Raw genomic sequence first — 14,953 nt, forward strand, 5'->3', positions numbered from 1 at the left:
AGGACTTTAGTTTAGGCAAATAATTTACGGCTGAGATCTCAAAAGCACAGGCAACAAAAGCAAAAATAGATCAGTGGGATATAGCTTTTGCACAGCCAAAGAAACAACACAGTGAAGAGACAGCCCCTTGAATGGGAGAAAATAACTGCAAATTACTCTTCTGACAGGGGACTAATATGCAGAGTACACAAGGAACTCAAATTCCTCAAAAGTAATGAAACAATCGCATTAAAAATGGGCCAAGGACAGGAATAGACATTTCTCAGAAGACATACAAATGACTAACAGGTATATGAGAAAATGCTGAACATCATTGATCAGGGAAATGCAAATCAAAACCACAATGAGATATCATCTCACCTCAGAATGGCTATTATTAAAAAGACAAAAAAATAACAGATGCTGGTGAGAATGCAGAGAAATGGAAACTCTGTTACACTGTCAGTAGGAATGCAAATCAGTATAACCATGATGGAAACCAGTATGGAGAATTCTAAAAAACTTAAACATAGAACTACTGTTCTATGTCCAACATTCTCACTACTGGGTATTTATCCAAAGGAAAGAGTTCAGGCCGGGCATGGTGGCTCATGCCTGTAATCCCAGCACTTTGGGAGGCCAAGGCAGGTGAATCACTTGAGGTCAGGAGTTTGAGACCAGCCTGGATAACATGGATAAATCCCATCTCTACTAAAAATACAAAAAATAATTAACCTGGCATTGTGGCGCACACCTGTAATCCCAGCTACCTGGGGAGGCTAAGGCAGAAGAATCACTTAAACCCAGGAAGCTGAGCTTGTGGGGAGTCAAGATCGCGCCACTGAACTCCTGGCTGGGTGACAGAGTGAGACTGTTTCTAAAAAAAGAAAATAGTGTAGCAAAGGGATACCTGCATTGTCATGTTTATCATAGCACTATTCACAATAGCAAAGATATGGAATCAACCCAAGTATCCATCAACAAATGAATAGCTAAGTAAAATGTGCAAAATGTACACAATAGAATACTATTTGGCAATAAAAAATAATGAAATCATATCATTTGCAAAAACATGGATAGATCTTGAAGTCATTATGATAAGTGAAATAAGCCAAGCACAGAAAGACAGATACTGCAGGTTCTTACTCATGTGTGGGAGCTAAAAAAACTTGATCTCATGGACACAGAGAATACAGTGGCAGATACCAGAGTCCGGGAAGACTGGGTGTGTGGAAGGGAGAATGAAGAGAGGGTGACTATTGGGTGCAAACATACAGTTAGTAGAAATAAGCTGTAATGTTTGATAGCAGACTAGGGTAACTAAACAATAATATTTCAAAGTAGCCAGAGTACACATTCACTGCATGTAACAAACACTCGTATGTACCCTATTAAATAGGTAAAATATTACGGGTGTCAATTTTTTTTTTTTTTTTGAGATGGAGTCTTGCTCTGTCGCTCAGGCTGGAGTGCAGTGGCCGGATCTCAGCTCACTGCAAGCTCTGCCTCCTGGGTTCACGCCATTCTCCTGCCTCAGCCTCCTGAGTAGCTGGGACTACAGGCGCCTGCCACCGTGCCTGGCTAATTTTTTATATTTTTAGTAGAGACGGGGTTTCACCATGTTAGTCAGGATGGTCTCGATCTCCTGACCTCGTGATCCGCCTGTCTCAGCCTCCCAAAGTGCTGGGATTACAGGCAATGATTTTTTTTTTAAGATAGAGAGGTTATGCCTAAGTCTCCAGAGAGGGGCTCTTTGGATCCACACAGCACATCATGCTCATCTGCATCCACTGCTCCACCATGCTGGTTCTGTCTGGGCCTTCATGCTCTGGCTCCCAAGGCAAGTGGTGCTGACTCAGGTGGCCACACTGTGGACCTGGATGTTGGTGGCCTAGAAGGTGGGTGCTAGGGGCTTCCTGCCCTAATTGTTTCACTGAGACCAGATGGGGCCAGGCAGTGACAGGGCACCACCTTCTTGACCAGATCCTGAGACATAGGAGAAGTGTCGCCTGGCCTCTCCTCATCCCAACTCAGAGCCTAAAGTACCCCCAGACCTGGGCCATGGCTGGGCTGGAATTCAGGAAGCCTAGGATTCAGCTCAAGCCTTGTGGCATCTCTGGGTTCTCAGCCCACTGAGGGTGCCCCATACAGATGATCCAGGACCCATAGCTGGTGGGAAGAGAGTGGCATTTCTCTGGTCCCTCCTTACTCATGCCAAGCACCCTAAATGTCTTTCCTAGTCCATCACCCTGGTCACATTCCCCAGGGCAGCTCAGGGCTTTGTTCAGATGTCTGCCATAGTCAGGTGCCTAATAAGTGCTGAGACTTGAAAGACCACCTGGGCAGATGGGTTGATGCCCTCTGGTGAGCACCCCCAGCAGCCAGGCCCCTGTCCACGTGTCTGCCTGCTCCTGCTTGTGTTTGACTGTCACAATGCTGCTTTCCAGGGACACTGGCTCCCATCCCTCCTGTCGAGAAGGACAGAGACAGCAAGTGCCTGGGAGTAAGGCATTTGCCAGGTGGCACAAGTGATGAGGGTCGGAGCTGGGATTTGAATCCAGATCATGGAACTCTGCATGGGGGAATGCAGGTGTGGGGATGCCCATAAAGGAAGGAAGGGTGGCCCAGCCCCACTGAGCCCAGTTGCTCCCTGCAACCCTGGAGGAAACTGCTCTGCTGTCAGGTGGGGAGAGGGCGCAGGTGGCCAGGCCTCCCCTTGCTTGCTGGCTCAGGGGATCACAGTGGGACAAGGAGATTTAGAGTGTATGTCTTCTTTCCTTTTCCTATTTCATTCAAAAGTCCATTTAGTATCAAGCAAGAGGAGCCTTAGCTTAACCCTGCAGATCAGGCAAGACTTGAGTTACAAAAGAATACATTCTTTTTGCACTTTTAATTCTCCTCTACTTTTGTTGGCAAGAGCAGGTCTGTGTCCCAGGTTCGGAATCCAGTTTTCATCCCACACCAAAGCGCCTACTGTTTGGGTGAGCACCCTGGAGCCTGGCCACGTGGAGCTGTGTGGCAAGAAGGTCCCCACAGAAGGGTCACGGTGCCACTGCCCAGGTCCAGCTCAACTCTGCTGCCAGGGTTGCCTGTTCTGGCTCCCTGGGGCTTGCAGCGTCCTGTTCCCAGGATCTGCACATGGGAGTTACCTTCTTACATCTCACCATCAGTGGTACGTGCTCCTCCAGACCCCCTCTTGTAGACCTGGAGACAGCGGCCTGCACCCCGCCCCGTTGCATGCCAGCTGAGAGGAGCCTGGGCCAGAAGCCCCACAGTGGTTGGCTGTGGCTTGGACACCGGTTGGGGGCAACAGGGCAGGGGTGGCCGCCCAGCCCCAATCCTATGGCCCCTTGCTCTGGGTGGGGACCAATGAGGAGCGGGTGGGGAAGGCGCCTCAGGCAGGCCCTAGGGACCATGGGCGGCTTATGTTCCACAATTTTGAGGCCATTTGCAGCGAGCTCCGCCAGCCTGCCCCTCCCCTGCAGCCGCCACCAGCGGCACAGCACCGCCACCAGTGTCTTTGGGGCTTTCTTCAGAGGAGACTGTCAGCATCCTCAAGTTCCAGGCGCTCTAGCCCCAGTCCTGCTTCAAGAGGCTTTTTCCCACCAGAGGCCTCTCCTCAGTGGCCTGAAAGCTCGGCCAACTCCCATAAAGTTTGCCGGTAACACAAAGCTGTCACTGACATTTGTGGCACTATAACTTACAGGCACGCGTGTTGCGCATATCGGACACTGTGCCACATGCAGTGACACCATCTGAGGTGCGCACGCCACACGCGCACGCCGCACGCGCACGCCGCACCGTCTTGGCTTGGCGTTCTGCACACGCGTGTGTAACGGCTTGGCTTGGTGTTCCTCGCTTGGCTTGGTGTTGGTCGCTTGACTTGACGTTCCTTGCTTGGCTTGGCGTTGGTCGCTTTGCTTCCTGGTGCTTGAGTGGATTGGCGTTTCCTCCCTTGGCATTCCTTTGCTGGGCTTGACCTTTCCTTGGCTGGGCTTGGCATTCCCCTGGCTGGGCTGGGTGTTTCCTTGGCGGGTGGGTGGAGGGGCTTGGCCTTTCCCCGGGTGGGTGTGGGCTTTCCCCCGGGGTGGGAGTGGGATTTCCCCAGGTGGGTGTGGCCTTGCAAATACTGCTGGGCTTGGCCTCTCCTCGCCTGGGCTGGGCTCCGCTGCTTTGGTGGGTTTTGGCTGTGCTTGACCTTTCTCCTGTAACAGATTGGAAACCTAGAGTTTCTTGCTTGTTGGTGAAATTTGTTGGCAGAGGTGATTGGCTAGCTACTACCTGGCTCCCCAGGCTGGTAAAAGAGGATGGGGGCTGAGGTTTCTTCAAAGCCGGCTGCCTCTACTATGAAGAAGCCTTTTGGCCTCAGCAGCAAGATGGGCAAGTGGTGCTGCCACTGCTTCCCCTCCTGCAGGGGGAGTAGCAAGAACAACGTAGACTCTGAGGGAGACCACGACGACATCGCCTTTTTAGAGCCAAGGTAACACATCCGTCGAGAAGATCTGGGCAAGCTCCACAGAGCTGCCTGGTGGGGTAAAGTCCCCAAAGGGGATCAGAGGTGGAATGTGTGGAGATGGGGTAGGGATTTGCCCTTCTGTGGGGTGGGCAAGGGCTGACTTTCTTGCCTCTGCAGGCCCCACCGCACCCTGGATGTGGAAACCTCGGAGAGGTTGGTGCAAAGTCCTCTTTATGAGCAACAACACAAAAAATTTTTAGCTGATTTCTAATCAGTAATAATTTCCTTTACATAACACTTAATAGACTGTTTTAAAGTGGTTTAACTTGCAAGATTAAGTCGATGCAGCAGATTATTTTTAATGTACACATTTAAAACAATGTTATATGCATTATAGAAAGGTGTGTAATGAGAAATAATTCCCATAATATATCGACTTCTGGGCTAAATAGTCTTCAAATAAAATCCAGTGTGCATTTTATGTCAATGTATCCCTATATAAATATGTTCTTCACTGAGGAGTCTTAGAAAGAAACTGAAATGGGAAGATAGTTCATGTCCTTGAATAGGAAGATTCATTTTTCTCAAGATGTGAGTTATTTATGTATCACCTTTCCCTAAGCGCAAATAAAAATGTCAAAGTTTTAACATTTTTAAGTTACACATGGTGTCTTTTACTATTGCGATAAATTAGTATTTTGTAACAGAATGGAAAAAGACTTGCCTTTCTAGGTATCAAAATGTACTAATATTTCCACAAATTGTTTACCAGCAACTGAAAAGACATAAGTGAATAGAACAGAATAGAAAATCCAGAACTACCCAAATGTGTGTAAGAATTTAGAAGTTGATAATGGTCACATTTCATATTAGTAGAAATGTAGCAGGAGGAGCCGCAGACAAAACTCCTCAGACACCAGATTAAAGAAGGAAGAGGTTTTTTATTCGGCCAGGAGCATCGGCAGACTCGTGTCTGAAGAACCGAGCTCCCCAAAAAAGAAATACTTGGCCTTTTTAAAGGCTTACAACTTTAAGGGGTCCACGTGAAAGGGTCGTGATAAATCAAGCAAGCGTGGGAAACGTGACTGGGGGCTACATGCATCAGCTAACAGAACAAAAAGTTTTACAATGCTTTTTTCATACAGTGTCTGGAATTAATAGATAACACAAGTAGTTTAGGTCAGGGGTTGATGTTATTATTATTACCTTTTTTTAACTCCTAGGGCCGGGTGGTGGTCGCCAAGGTTGTCTGGCTATTTATCTTACTTTTATTTCTTTCGAACTTTTTGCTTTCTCTTTTTCCTACTGTCTTGTGAACTAGGCAAGGTAGTGGGGAGGAGGCAGCAGTAGTAGTAGTGGTCTCCTTCCTTAGAAAAAGATGAATTATTAATAAATGAAATGCCTGCTATTTGGAGAAAAATAGATGTTTATGTCACAAAATAAGTCTCTGATGGAATATAGATTAAAAGTTTTAAATATTCAAAATGAGAAAAGTACCAGAAGAAAACACAAATGCCTATTTATACAGATATATTTTTATCTTGACAAAGACCTTCTAAGAACCTCACAAGCAAGCATTCTGAAGGTTGTTTTGGCAAAATAAAAATTAAAACACCTTGTATATAAGAAAAAAATTAGCAAAAGACAACATACATGCAAAATATTTACTATATATATATTAGATAAGAAATGTGTTTTCATCTTACAGATAATTCTTTCAAATCAACAAGAAAACAAAATAAGCTCAATTTAAAATTGGGCAAAGTACTTTTTTGCAGATCTTCCAGTGACCTATGCACATAGGAAAACAGTTAGTGTTCCTGGTGAGAGAAGGAATTTAAAAGATAATTGAAATACTGTTTTCTATCCACAAAGTGTGAGGATGAAGAGCAGCGATACTTACACAGTTGCTTAAAGTTTAAGTTGCTGTGACTTTTCAAATAGACACTTTGGTGGTAAGAACCACATTTTAGAAATGTCTATGTGCCTTTTACCCATCAATTCCATTGTACTGAAATATCTTTGGGAAATTGATTTATCTGTCTTTCTCAGTATTACTTAAAATAGCAGTGTATTAAGAATTCATAACAGATTTTATGAACAAATTTCAGTGCATCCATAGGATGGAATAATACGTAACCATTTAGGATGTCAATAGATACAGATATACGTTGACATGCGAAGATATACTTTGCTATACCAAGTGACAAAAAAACAGGTTATACATACACACAAACAGAATATGCTCTTGTGTTAGGTGAAAATACAATAAAACTTATTTCTGGGCATTTGTATTGTAAGTGAAGTTTTTCCTTTTTTCTTATCTATGATTTTTGCAATGAACCTCTGAAAAGTTCTAGTTAAAGTTCATTCTGAATGAAATAATCCTTGGGAAGAGAAGGAATATAATATTTGCATAGATCAATTCTCAGTTTCTATTACTTATTTATGTGGATGGATATCTTATGTGGACTTTTAGCCTCTTCAGAAGTAGAGGGAATGTTTTTGCCTGTGCCTGTAGATTTTATGTGTAGATTTTATTATAAATACATTTTATTATGTAAGTATCTTTTCATTATATAGAGATTAACACGTTCAAGAAGTATGGATTCATCATTTTAGTTATATCTTTATGAAAACTAAAATAGCAAATATAAATGATCATTACTATTACAAATGTATTGCTGTACTCTACAGGAGTTTTCTTTAAAAATATTGAACTTGGGCTGGGCGCAGTGGCTCACGCCTATAATCTCAGCACTTTGGGAAGCCAAGGTGGGCGGATCACCTGAGGTTTGGAGTTCGAGACCAACCTGACCAACATGGAGAAACTCCGTCTCTACTAAAAATACAAAATTAGCCGGCTGTGGTGGCGCATGCCTGTAATCCCAACTACTCGGGAGGCTGAGGCGGGAGAATCACTTGAACATGGAGGTGGAGGTTGCGGTGAGCTGAGATCGCACCATTGCACTCCAGCCTGGGCAATAAGAGTGAGACTGTGTCTCAAAAAAAAAAAAAAAACAATTGAACTTCCCAGCTGTGCTTATCCATTCTTTCAATCCATTTATTCATCAAATATAAGCCAGCTACCTATAATGTGGCAGGCATAGTCTACTATCTTGCAGTATCCTTCCATCTTCGAAAACTTCATGTTTACCTGCTCAGCTTGAGCAAGGTGAGAGATTTAAAATTAGAGTAATAGGACTTAATCTCAACTGAAGCTTTCCTCCCTCCTTTCAAACAAAAGCATTCTGAAGGTAGAAAATAGTAAAAAATAACCTTTAACTGTCCTTTTGAAAATTTATAACAGTCGTGGATAAAGACTGTTTTAGCACTTTTAAGAACTAAAATATGGTACATAAACACCATGGAATACTATGCAGCCATAAAAAAGAATGAGAGCGTAACCTTTGCATGGACATGGTGTTGGAGGCCATTATCCTTAGCAAACTAACTTAGGAACAGAAAACCAAATACTGCATGTTCTCACTTATAACGGGGAGCTAAATGATAAGAACACAAAGGTACCTAGAGGGGAGCAACACACATTGGGGCCTATTGGAGGGAGGAGGGAGAGAAGCAGGAAATATAACTAATGGGTACTGGGCTTAATACCTGGGTGATGAAATAATTTGTACAATCAACCCTCTTGGCACATATTTACCTATGTAACAAACCTGCAATATACCTATGTATATTTACCAATTTACCTATGTAACATCCTGCAATATACCCCGAGTGTGAAAGTTGAAAAAAACTCCACAAATAGTTTCATAAATTCATTAAAAAAGAAAATTTATAAGTTTCAAATCCTAACATTTATCACTGGAAATATCTGATTTACATATATTCTATAAATCTAAGTATTGAAAAAATGAGCCATACCTATTCATTTGAACCCCAAGTTTCCTTTGGTTTAAAGTTTTTTTGAAAATTAAAGTAAAAATTAGTTTTGACATTTGTTGTTTTTACCTTAGCCCTCTTATTCTATAGTACTTTTAAGAACTAAAATTTATCTAAATGCCAATCATCTGGTTAGAATTGCCCCAGAACTGTTATACATACCATATTCTACTTAATGTAAGCCACATGGATTGTATGATGCCCCATTATTTCGTGTGTCAATAAGAGAATTATGTAAATGCTACCAATTATAGTTACAGTAAGTCATGAATTACAAGTGGTACTACAATGTAAGGAATGTCAAAACATGAAGACAGCATCTTATAATCATCAAAATACAATGTAAACTGTAATCTTTAAAACATACCTCAAAGTGTATGTATAATTGTATTATCTCACTTAATTCAAATGTTGTTTTTAGTAGCATTGGTAAAAATAACAATTATTGAGCTGTTATTTGTGTTAGGAACTCTTCTATATATTTTGTGTAGAGTCTCATTTAAGCATTACAGTGGTTTCCTGTGAGAAAGCTACTATTTTCATTCCCATTTTATTGATGAGGAAATTGAGACACAAAAAGGCTAAGCAACAGCTAGGAAGTGACAAAGCTCAGAGCAGGATTCCAGCCCAAATTTAATGTAATCAAAGGGCTATGCCCTTTCTTTTCAGATAGGCTGCTATTTCATTAATACAGTGAGAAATGAGAGGTAATTAATAGTGTGCTTTCTTTACAGGAAAATTAAATGTTTGTTTTGAAGGCAGAGGGATAGCATGCTATTCAATGTTGGCAATTATATGAATCATTGATACGGCTTTAGATAGTACACTACAATTTGCTAAAACGTCTTCTCACTCTCATAGGACTGCTCTACATTTGGCCTGTGGGAATTCAGAAGTAGTAAAACTCCTGCTGGATAGAAAATGTCAACTTCATGTCTTTGACAGCAAAAAGAGGACAGCTCTAATAAAGGTATGCAGTAGCCAACTATATCAGCATGAGATGGATTTGATTTCAATACATAGAATAAAAATGAGTTTTCTTATTTAAATATAACTTATTGATGAAACCTGTGGAATGTTTATCTTGAATTCCTAGGATTTATAATTTGTTTTTGGTCTAATATTGACAGGCTGTACAATGTGCAATACTTTTGCTACGACATGGTATTGATCCAAATCTTCCAGATGTGTATGGCAATACTGCCCTACACTATGCTGTCTACAGTGAAGATAGATTAATGGCCAAAACACTGCTTTTATACAATGCTGATATCGAATCAAAAAACAAGGTATAGATCTAATTTTATTTTCAAAATACCCAATGCGTTTATTTTAACATTGACCTGTGTAAGGGCCAGTTTTCAATATTTGGAAGCTCAAGCATAACCTGAATGAAAATATTTTGAAATGACTTAATTATCTAAGACTTTATTTTAAATATTGTCACTTTTAAAGACACATTAGAGGGTACAGCATTTTTTATGCACTTGCGGTAAATATTTTTTTTTGAAAACTCTGAATTTGTAAAAGGTAAGACTTACTTTTTTTTTTCAATTTTCCCTCCCAGTTTCCCCCTCCCCCCCCAAACAATGTAAAATGTCAAAATTTGCCCTGGAAATAGGTTTTACATTAAAACTCCAAGAAAACTAAAACATGCTTCAGTGAATAGAAATCTTGCTGCTTTGGCAAGCTCCTAAAAAAAAAAAAAAAACAGTAATAGATATGAAGTGACGTATCTCTCAGTGGCAAGGCTTAAGATATTTCTCCCAGCACTTTGGGAGGCCGAGACGGGCGGATCACGAGGTCAGGAGATCGAGACCATCCTGGCTAACACGGTGAAACCCCGTCTCTACTAAAAACTACTAAAACACTAGCCGGACGAGGTGGCAGCGCCTGTAGTCCCAGCTACTCGGGAGGCTGAGGCAGGAGAATGGCGTGAACCCGGGAGGCGGAGCTTGCAGTGAGCTGAGATCCGGCCACAGCACTCCAGCCTGGGCGACAGAGCGAGACTCCGTCTCAAAAAAAAAAAAAAAAAAAAAAAAAAAAAAAAAAAAGATATTTCTGATTGCTCATAAGGCAGAAATGGAAAGGGAAAAGGAGAGCAATCAGAAATATAGAGGCCAATTTGGATATTAGGTAATGGAGAGAAAAGACCATGAAGAGGTTTTATATGTATGTTTTTTGTTGTTGTTGTGCATTCATTTGTTCCCTTTGTATGGTGAGACAAGGTTCTCTTCAGTTTTAGAGAATGACAGTTTTTCAATTTGGGAGAGGGAGTTAGTGAGTTGTAAACTGCCTAGAGATCAATTTTAGGAGGCCTCTGAGGAACCAGATTGGCTGTGAATAGGTGGTGATATTGTGGGAAACTCTTGAGCAGAGGGAATAACGAGTAATTCACTGGTAGAAATGGCTGCTTAGATAGCGTCTCAACTCTGCTTTCAAATCTAGAATGTCCTGATGGGAAGGTGGGAGATAAGGAGCTTATAAGTAACAAGATGAAGTTGGATTTTGAGTTTACTACACCCTGTTCTACCCCTACCCAGGAAAATTAAGTGGTGTTTTCAGCAAACGAGTCTCTCTCTCATTCTTTCCTCTTTTTGGCCAAATGCTCAAATGATAAAGGGAATTGGTCATGTGGGTGAGAGATGACACTGAAGTAATTGTCCATTGCACTAGTTTTCAGCTAGAATTGTGAATTAGAGTAACCTGAGAAAAAATTTTAAATAATCTGCAAGTCTAGGTTCTACCCTGAAGATTTTAATAGCATATGTTTAAAAATGTTTCCTTGAGGCCAGGTGCAATGGCTCCTGCCTTTAATCGCAGCACTTCGGGAGGCCAAGGCAGGTGGATCACAAGGTCAGGAGATTGAGACCATCCTGGCCAACATGGTGAAACCCTGTATCTCCTAAAAATACAAAAATTAGCTGGGCGTGATGGCACATGCCTGTAGTCCTATCTACTCAGGAGGCTGAGGCAGGAGAATCGCTTGAACCCGGGAGGCAGAGGTTGCAGTAAGCCAAGATTGTGCCACTGCACTCCAGCCTGGTGACAGATCGAGACTCAGTCTCAAAAAAAAGAAAAAAGTTTCCTTGAAGCCAGGCATGGTGGTGCATGGCTATAATCCCAGCTGCTAGGGAGGCTGAGGTGGGAGGATTGCTTGAGGTCAGGAGTTCGAGTCTAGCCTGGGCAGCATAATGAGACCCTGTCTCTAACAACAACAACAACAACAACAACAACAACAACAACAACAACAACAACAACAACAAATTCCTCCAAATCCGTGTATGCTTTTGCTTAAGAATCGCTGAATAGATAAGTGTAATAGGTAAATTCTCGTATCTCAGAAACTTAATATATCTCTAGAAGAGTTGGAATTGGATATGTGCTAATTCCTTTACATCTTTCCTTTCCAATAATATTAGTCTGACTTTTTTTTGACACAGGGTCTCACTCTGTTTTCCAGGATGGAATGCAGTGGTGTGATCACAGCTCACTGAAGCCTCAACCTCCCCAAGCTCAGGTGGTCCTCCCACCTCAGTTTTGTTTTTTTTTAAAGTAGAGATGGGGTTTTTGCCATGTTTCCCAGGCTGGTCTTGAACTCCTGGGCTCAAGCAATTCATCCAGCTCAGCCTCTCAAAATGCTAGGATTACAGGCCCGACACCATGCCTGGCCTAATTTGACTTTTATCTGTGATTGGGACATTAAAACGAATATTATTGGCAGTATCTATCAGCTTACAGAATAATACTTTTTCCTTCCTATCATCAGTTATTCAATGCCATTCAGAAGGTCTTTAGAAATTTTCAGTGAGTAGTCTTTCAGCAAGTACAGGCTGGGTTTCTCAGGATTTTATGTCTCTTTGTTATCATTTAAGTGCTTAGGTCAGTAAATCATTTTTAAGAGCAGAGTTTTCTCAATTAGTATTGTAGCAAATTCTAAACCCTTTTTGTCAACTGAAGCTGTATTGTGGACTATCAAGTGTGTCTCTTAAGTTTGTAGATCTTTGGCATAATCAGGATGGCAGTTTTAAACACTAAAAACCATGGAGTTATTAAGAATACAGATAGGAATTCTGTTAATTTAGTTTCAGCAGTACTATGAACTCATTATTTAGTTAACAATCTGGGAAAATTATATGCAAATAGAGTTTAAATGAATAAATGTTGGAAAAATTCCTGAAATGGGCAGTATGAGTCTTAACAGCAAGTTTTATTGCACGTCAGAGCTTGATCTTTTGGTAAAACATCTGAATCTAAAGAAATATTTTACATGCAAATTCTTGCTTTATACACAATGATTTGTCATAGGGTTTGAGGATATAGAGATAAAATATACAGCCCCTGCCCTCAAGAAGCTTTTTGTTTAGATGGGAAAAATTATCCAGTAATACCATGTCAAATGCTGGGACAGAAGCAAAGAATCTGGAAACAGTAAATGTTTAAAGTGAGTTTTCAAGATGACCAGAGTTAATGTGAGGCAAAGGAGGGGTGTTTCCAAGGGAAGGAGTAGTGAGTGTGTGGGAAAGCACAGAAGAGTGAGAAGGAGACGACTGTATTTTATTTACTTTCTATGAGTGTAAGTTCATAGGATCTTATATAAAGTTTCCAGTTCATTTGAGAAATAGGTAATTTTTTTGAATTACATATTGTTTTTGCATTAATATTGTTTTACAGGGTGGCCTCACACCACTTTTACTCGGTGTACATGGACAGAAACAGCAAATGGTGGAATTTTTAATCAAGAAAAAAGCTAATTTAAATGCACTTGATAGGTTTGGAAGGTATAGTTATTTTATCTCTGTGTTGTTCTGGAGTGGTAATAGTCACTCAAGTCATAAATATTAAATTGATAAAATTAACTTATACTTATTGGAACATGGTGATCGGTATCAACACAAATCAGTTAAGGAGAAATACAGTCATTTGGGCTAGGCAACATAAAGAACAGTTTTAGTAGGATTCATCTTCTCTTATTATACTGACTGATGTTATTTGTTATGTGACGTTTTCGGTTATATGATCTTATGTTAGCTAAAGGGATTTCATATTAGTTTCATGAAGTGCAAACTTTAGCTTTTAGTTTATGACTCAGTATTGAACTTCTTAACCCTTTCTATAGCTTTTAACCTCTACTTCTTGTATGCTTTTCCATTAAATATGCTATATTAAACATAAACAGGAGTTGAAAATCATTTTGTCTTTTGAATGACTGCTTTAAGTTGCTTTCTTTGAAGAATATTAATGTTAGCTTATCCCTACATGACGATTAATTGCTATTCCCAAATACTGTGAGTTCATTAGCTTTTTTTCCTTCTTTATTTCCAGTATATTTTGATGTTTTTATTTTTAATTGGTATGGAGAGAGGGAGTTAAGATAGTTTTAAGTGGATAACATACACTTCCTTTAATGAAGGCAAGCTGTAGGTGGGTGATAAAGAGAAAAGAGCTAGACTTTAGATTCACACAAAACTGGATTTAGTTCCTAGGTTTCTTACTTGCTAGGTATATGACCTTGGGAATGTTATTTACTACCACATATGTTGTCATATATGAAAAGAAGGAGAATATATCCTTCAAAGTTGGCTGTGCATAAGTAAGAAAGACATATAAGGCATTTAATTCAGTGCCTAGCACATGCTTATTGGCATCATTAACTGAAGCTACTATAACTACTATTCTTACTATTATTATTAATATTACTGCTTTCAGCCTGCAGATAGCTCATATTTAGCTGATTTTCTATTACACCATATCAGTCTAGGGAAGCTGGGAAGAAATCTTCAGTTAAATCTTTGTCCACTTCAGATAAGCAGCCCTAGCATACTTTCTTGCCCATCAAAGTCCTTTAAATTAGTAGCTTCTACTATTCAGTACTCCACTGAGATAAGAGGATTCCTTTTTGTCCCTTTCTTTTAACCTTGGTGGTATTTTACAAAGATGAACACTTGAGCACCCAAGATGCTTATGTTTTTTAGTACATGTAAATGTTTAATTCTGCATGGACAGGCAAGATAATAAATTGGGAAAGTATATCAAATTAGCTTTTAAAATAACTTTATTAAAATTCCTAAGGGAGAAATTATCTGTCATTTTAGAACTGCTCTTATACTTGCTGTACGTTGTGGATCAGCAAGTATGGTTAGCCTTCTGCTTCAGCAAAATATTGATGTATTTTCTCAAGATGTATCTGGGTGGACTGCTGAAGATTACGCTGTTTCTAGTCATCATAATATGTAAGTATTTACATTAAAAGGCTAGTTAACACTAAATTGAGGTTTAAAATAATTTTAACTTTTGCATCTTAGATATCAGGTGAGATGTCATACTTTGGTTTAGGTAGTTTTAGAGTGGCCATGAGTTAGTCCACTGCATCAGCTGGAAATTGAGTCTCAGGTCCTGGTCCGTCTGCGGTGTGGGAGCAGGAGGAGGTTCCTCAACCCCTAGAGGCCTGAGGAGGGGTCTCCTCCCGGGTCTTCGGCACCAACTGATTTGTTTTTCTAAGACCAGCCCAGCGGGCACAAAAGAACCAGCGGGTAGGCAAGTGTAGGAGCAAAACTGCAAGTTTATTTTGGTCACCTAGCTTCAGGGAAAGAAGGTGGGTAGGGAGAAGTCTGT

The 14,953-nt window shown here is 40.7% G+C and overlaps 1 protein-coding gene across 1 annotated transcript in view; it reads left to right on the plus strand.

Annotated features, from left to right (window-relative positions):
• Window positions 1-4,286: 4,286 nt before the first annotated feature.
• Window positions 4,287-14,953, plus strand: part of LOC105514381 (POTE ankyrin domain family member A-like) — a 73,124-nt gene continuing 62,457 nt past the window's right edge. Inside the window, 5 exon segments of the mRNA XM_011945696.1 lie at window positions 4,287-4,459; window positions 9,200-9,308; window positions 9,469-9,627; window positions 13,013-13,119; window positions 14,434-14,571. Of these exon segments, the coding sequence (XP_011801086.1) occupies window positions 4,287-4,459; window positions 9,200-9,308; window positions 9,469-9,627; window positions 13,013-13,119; window positions 14,434-14,571 (686 nt within the window).

The sequence above is a fragment of the Colobus angolensis genome, unplaced genomic scaffold, assembly GCF_000951035.1.
Source record: "Colobus angolensis palliatus isolate OR3802 unplaced genomic scaffold, Cang.pa_1.0 Scaffold243, whole genome shotgun sequence".
Taxonomy (NCBI): domain Eukaryota; kingdom Metazoa; phylum Chordata; class Mammalia; order Primates; family Cercopithecidae; genus Colobus; species Colobus angolensis.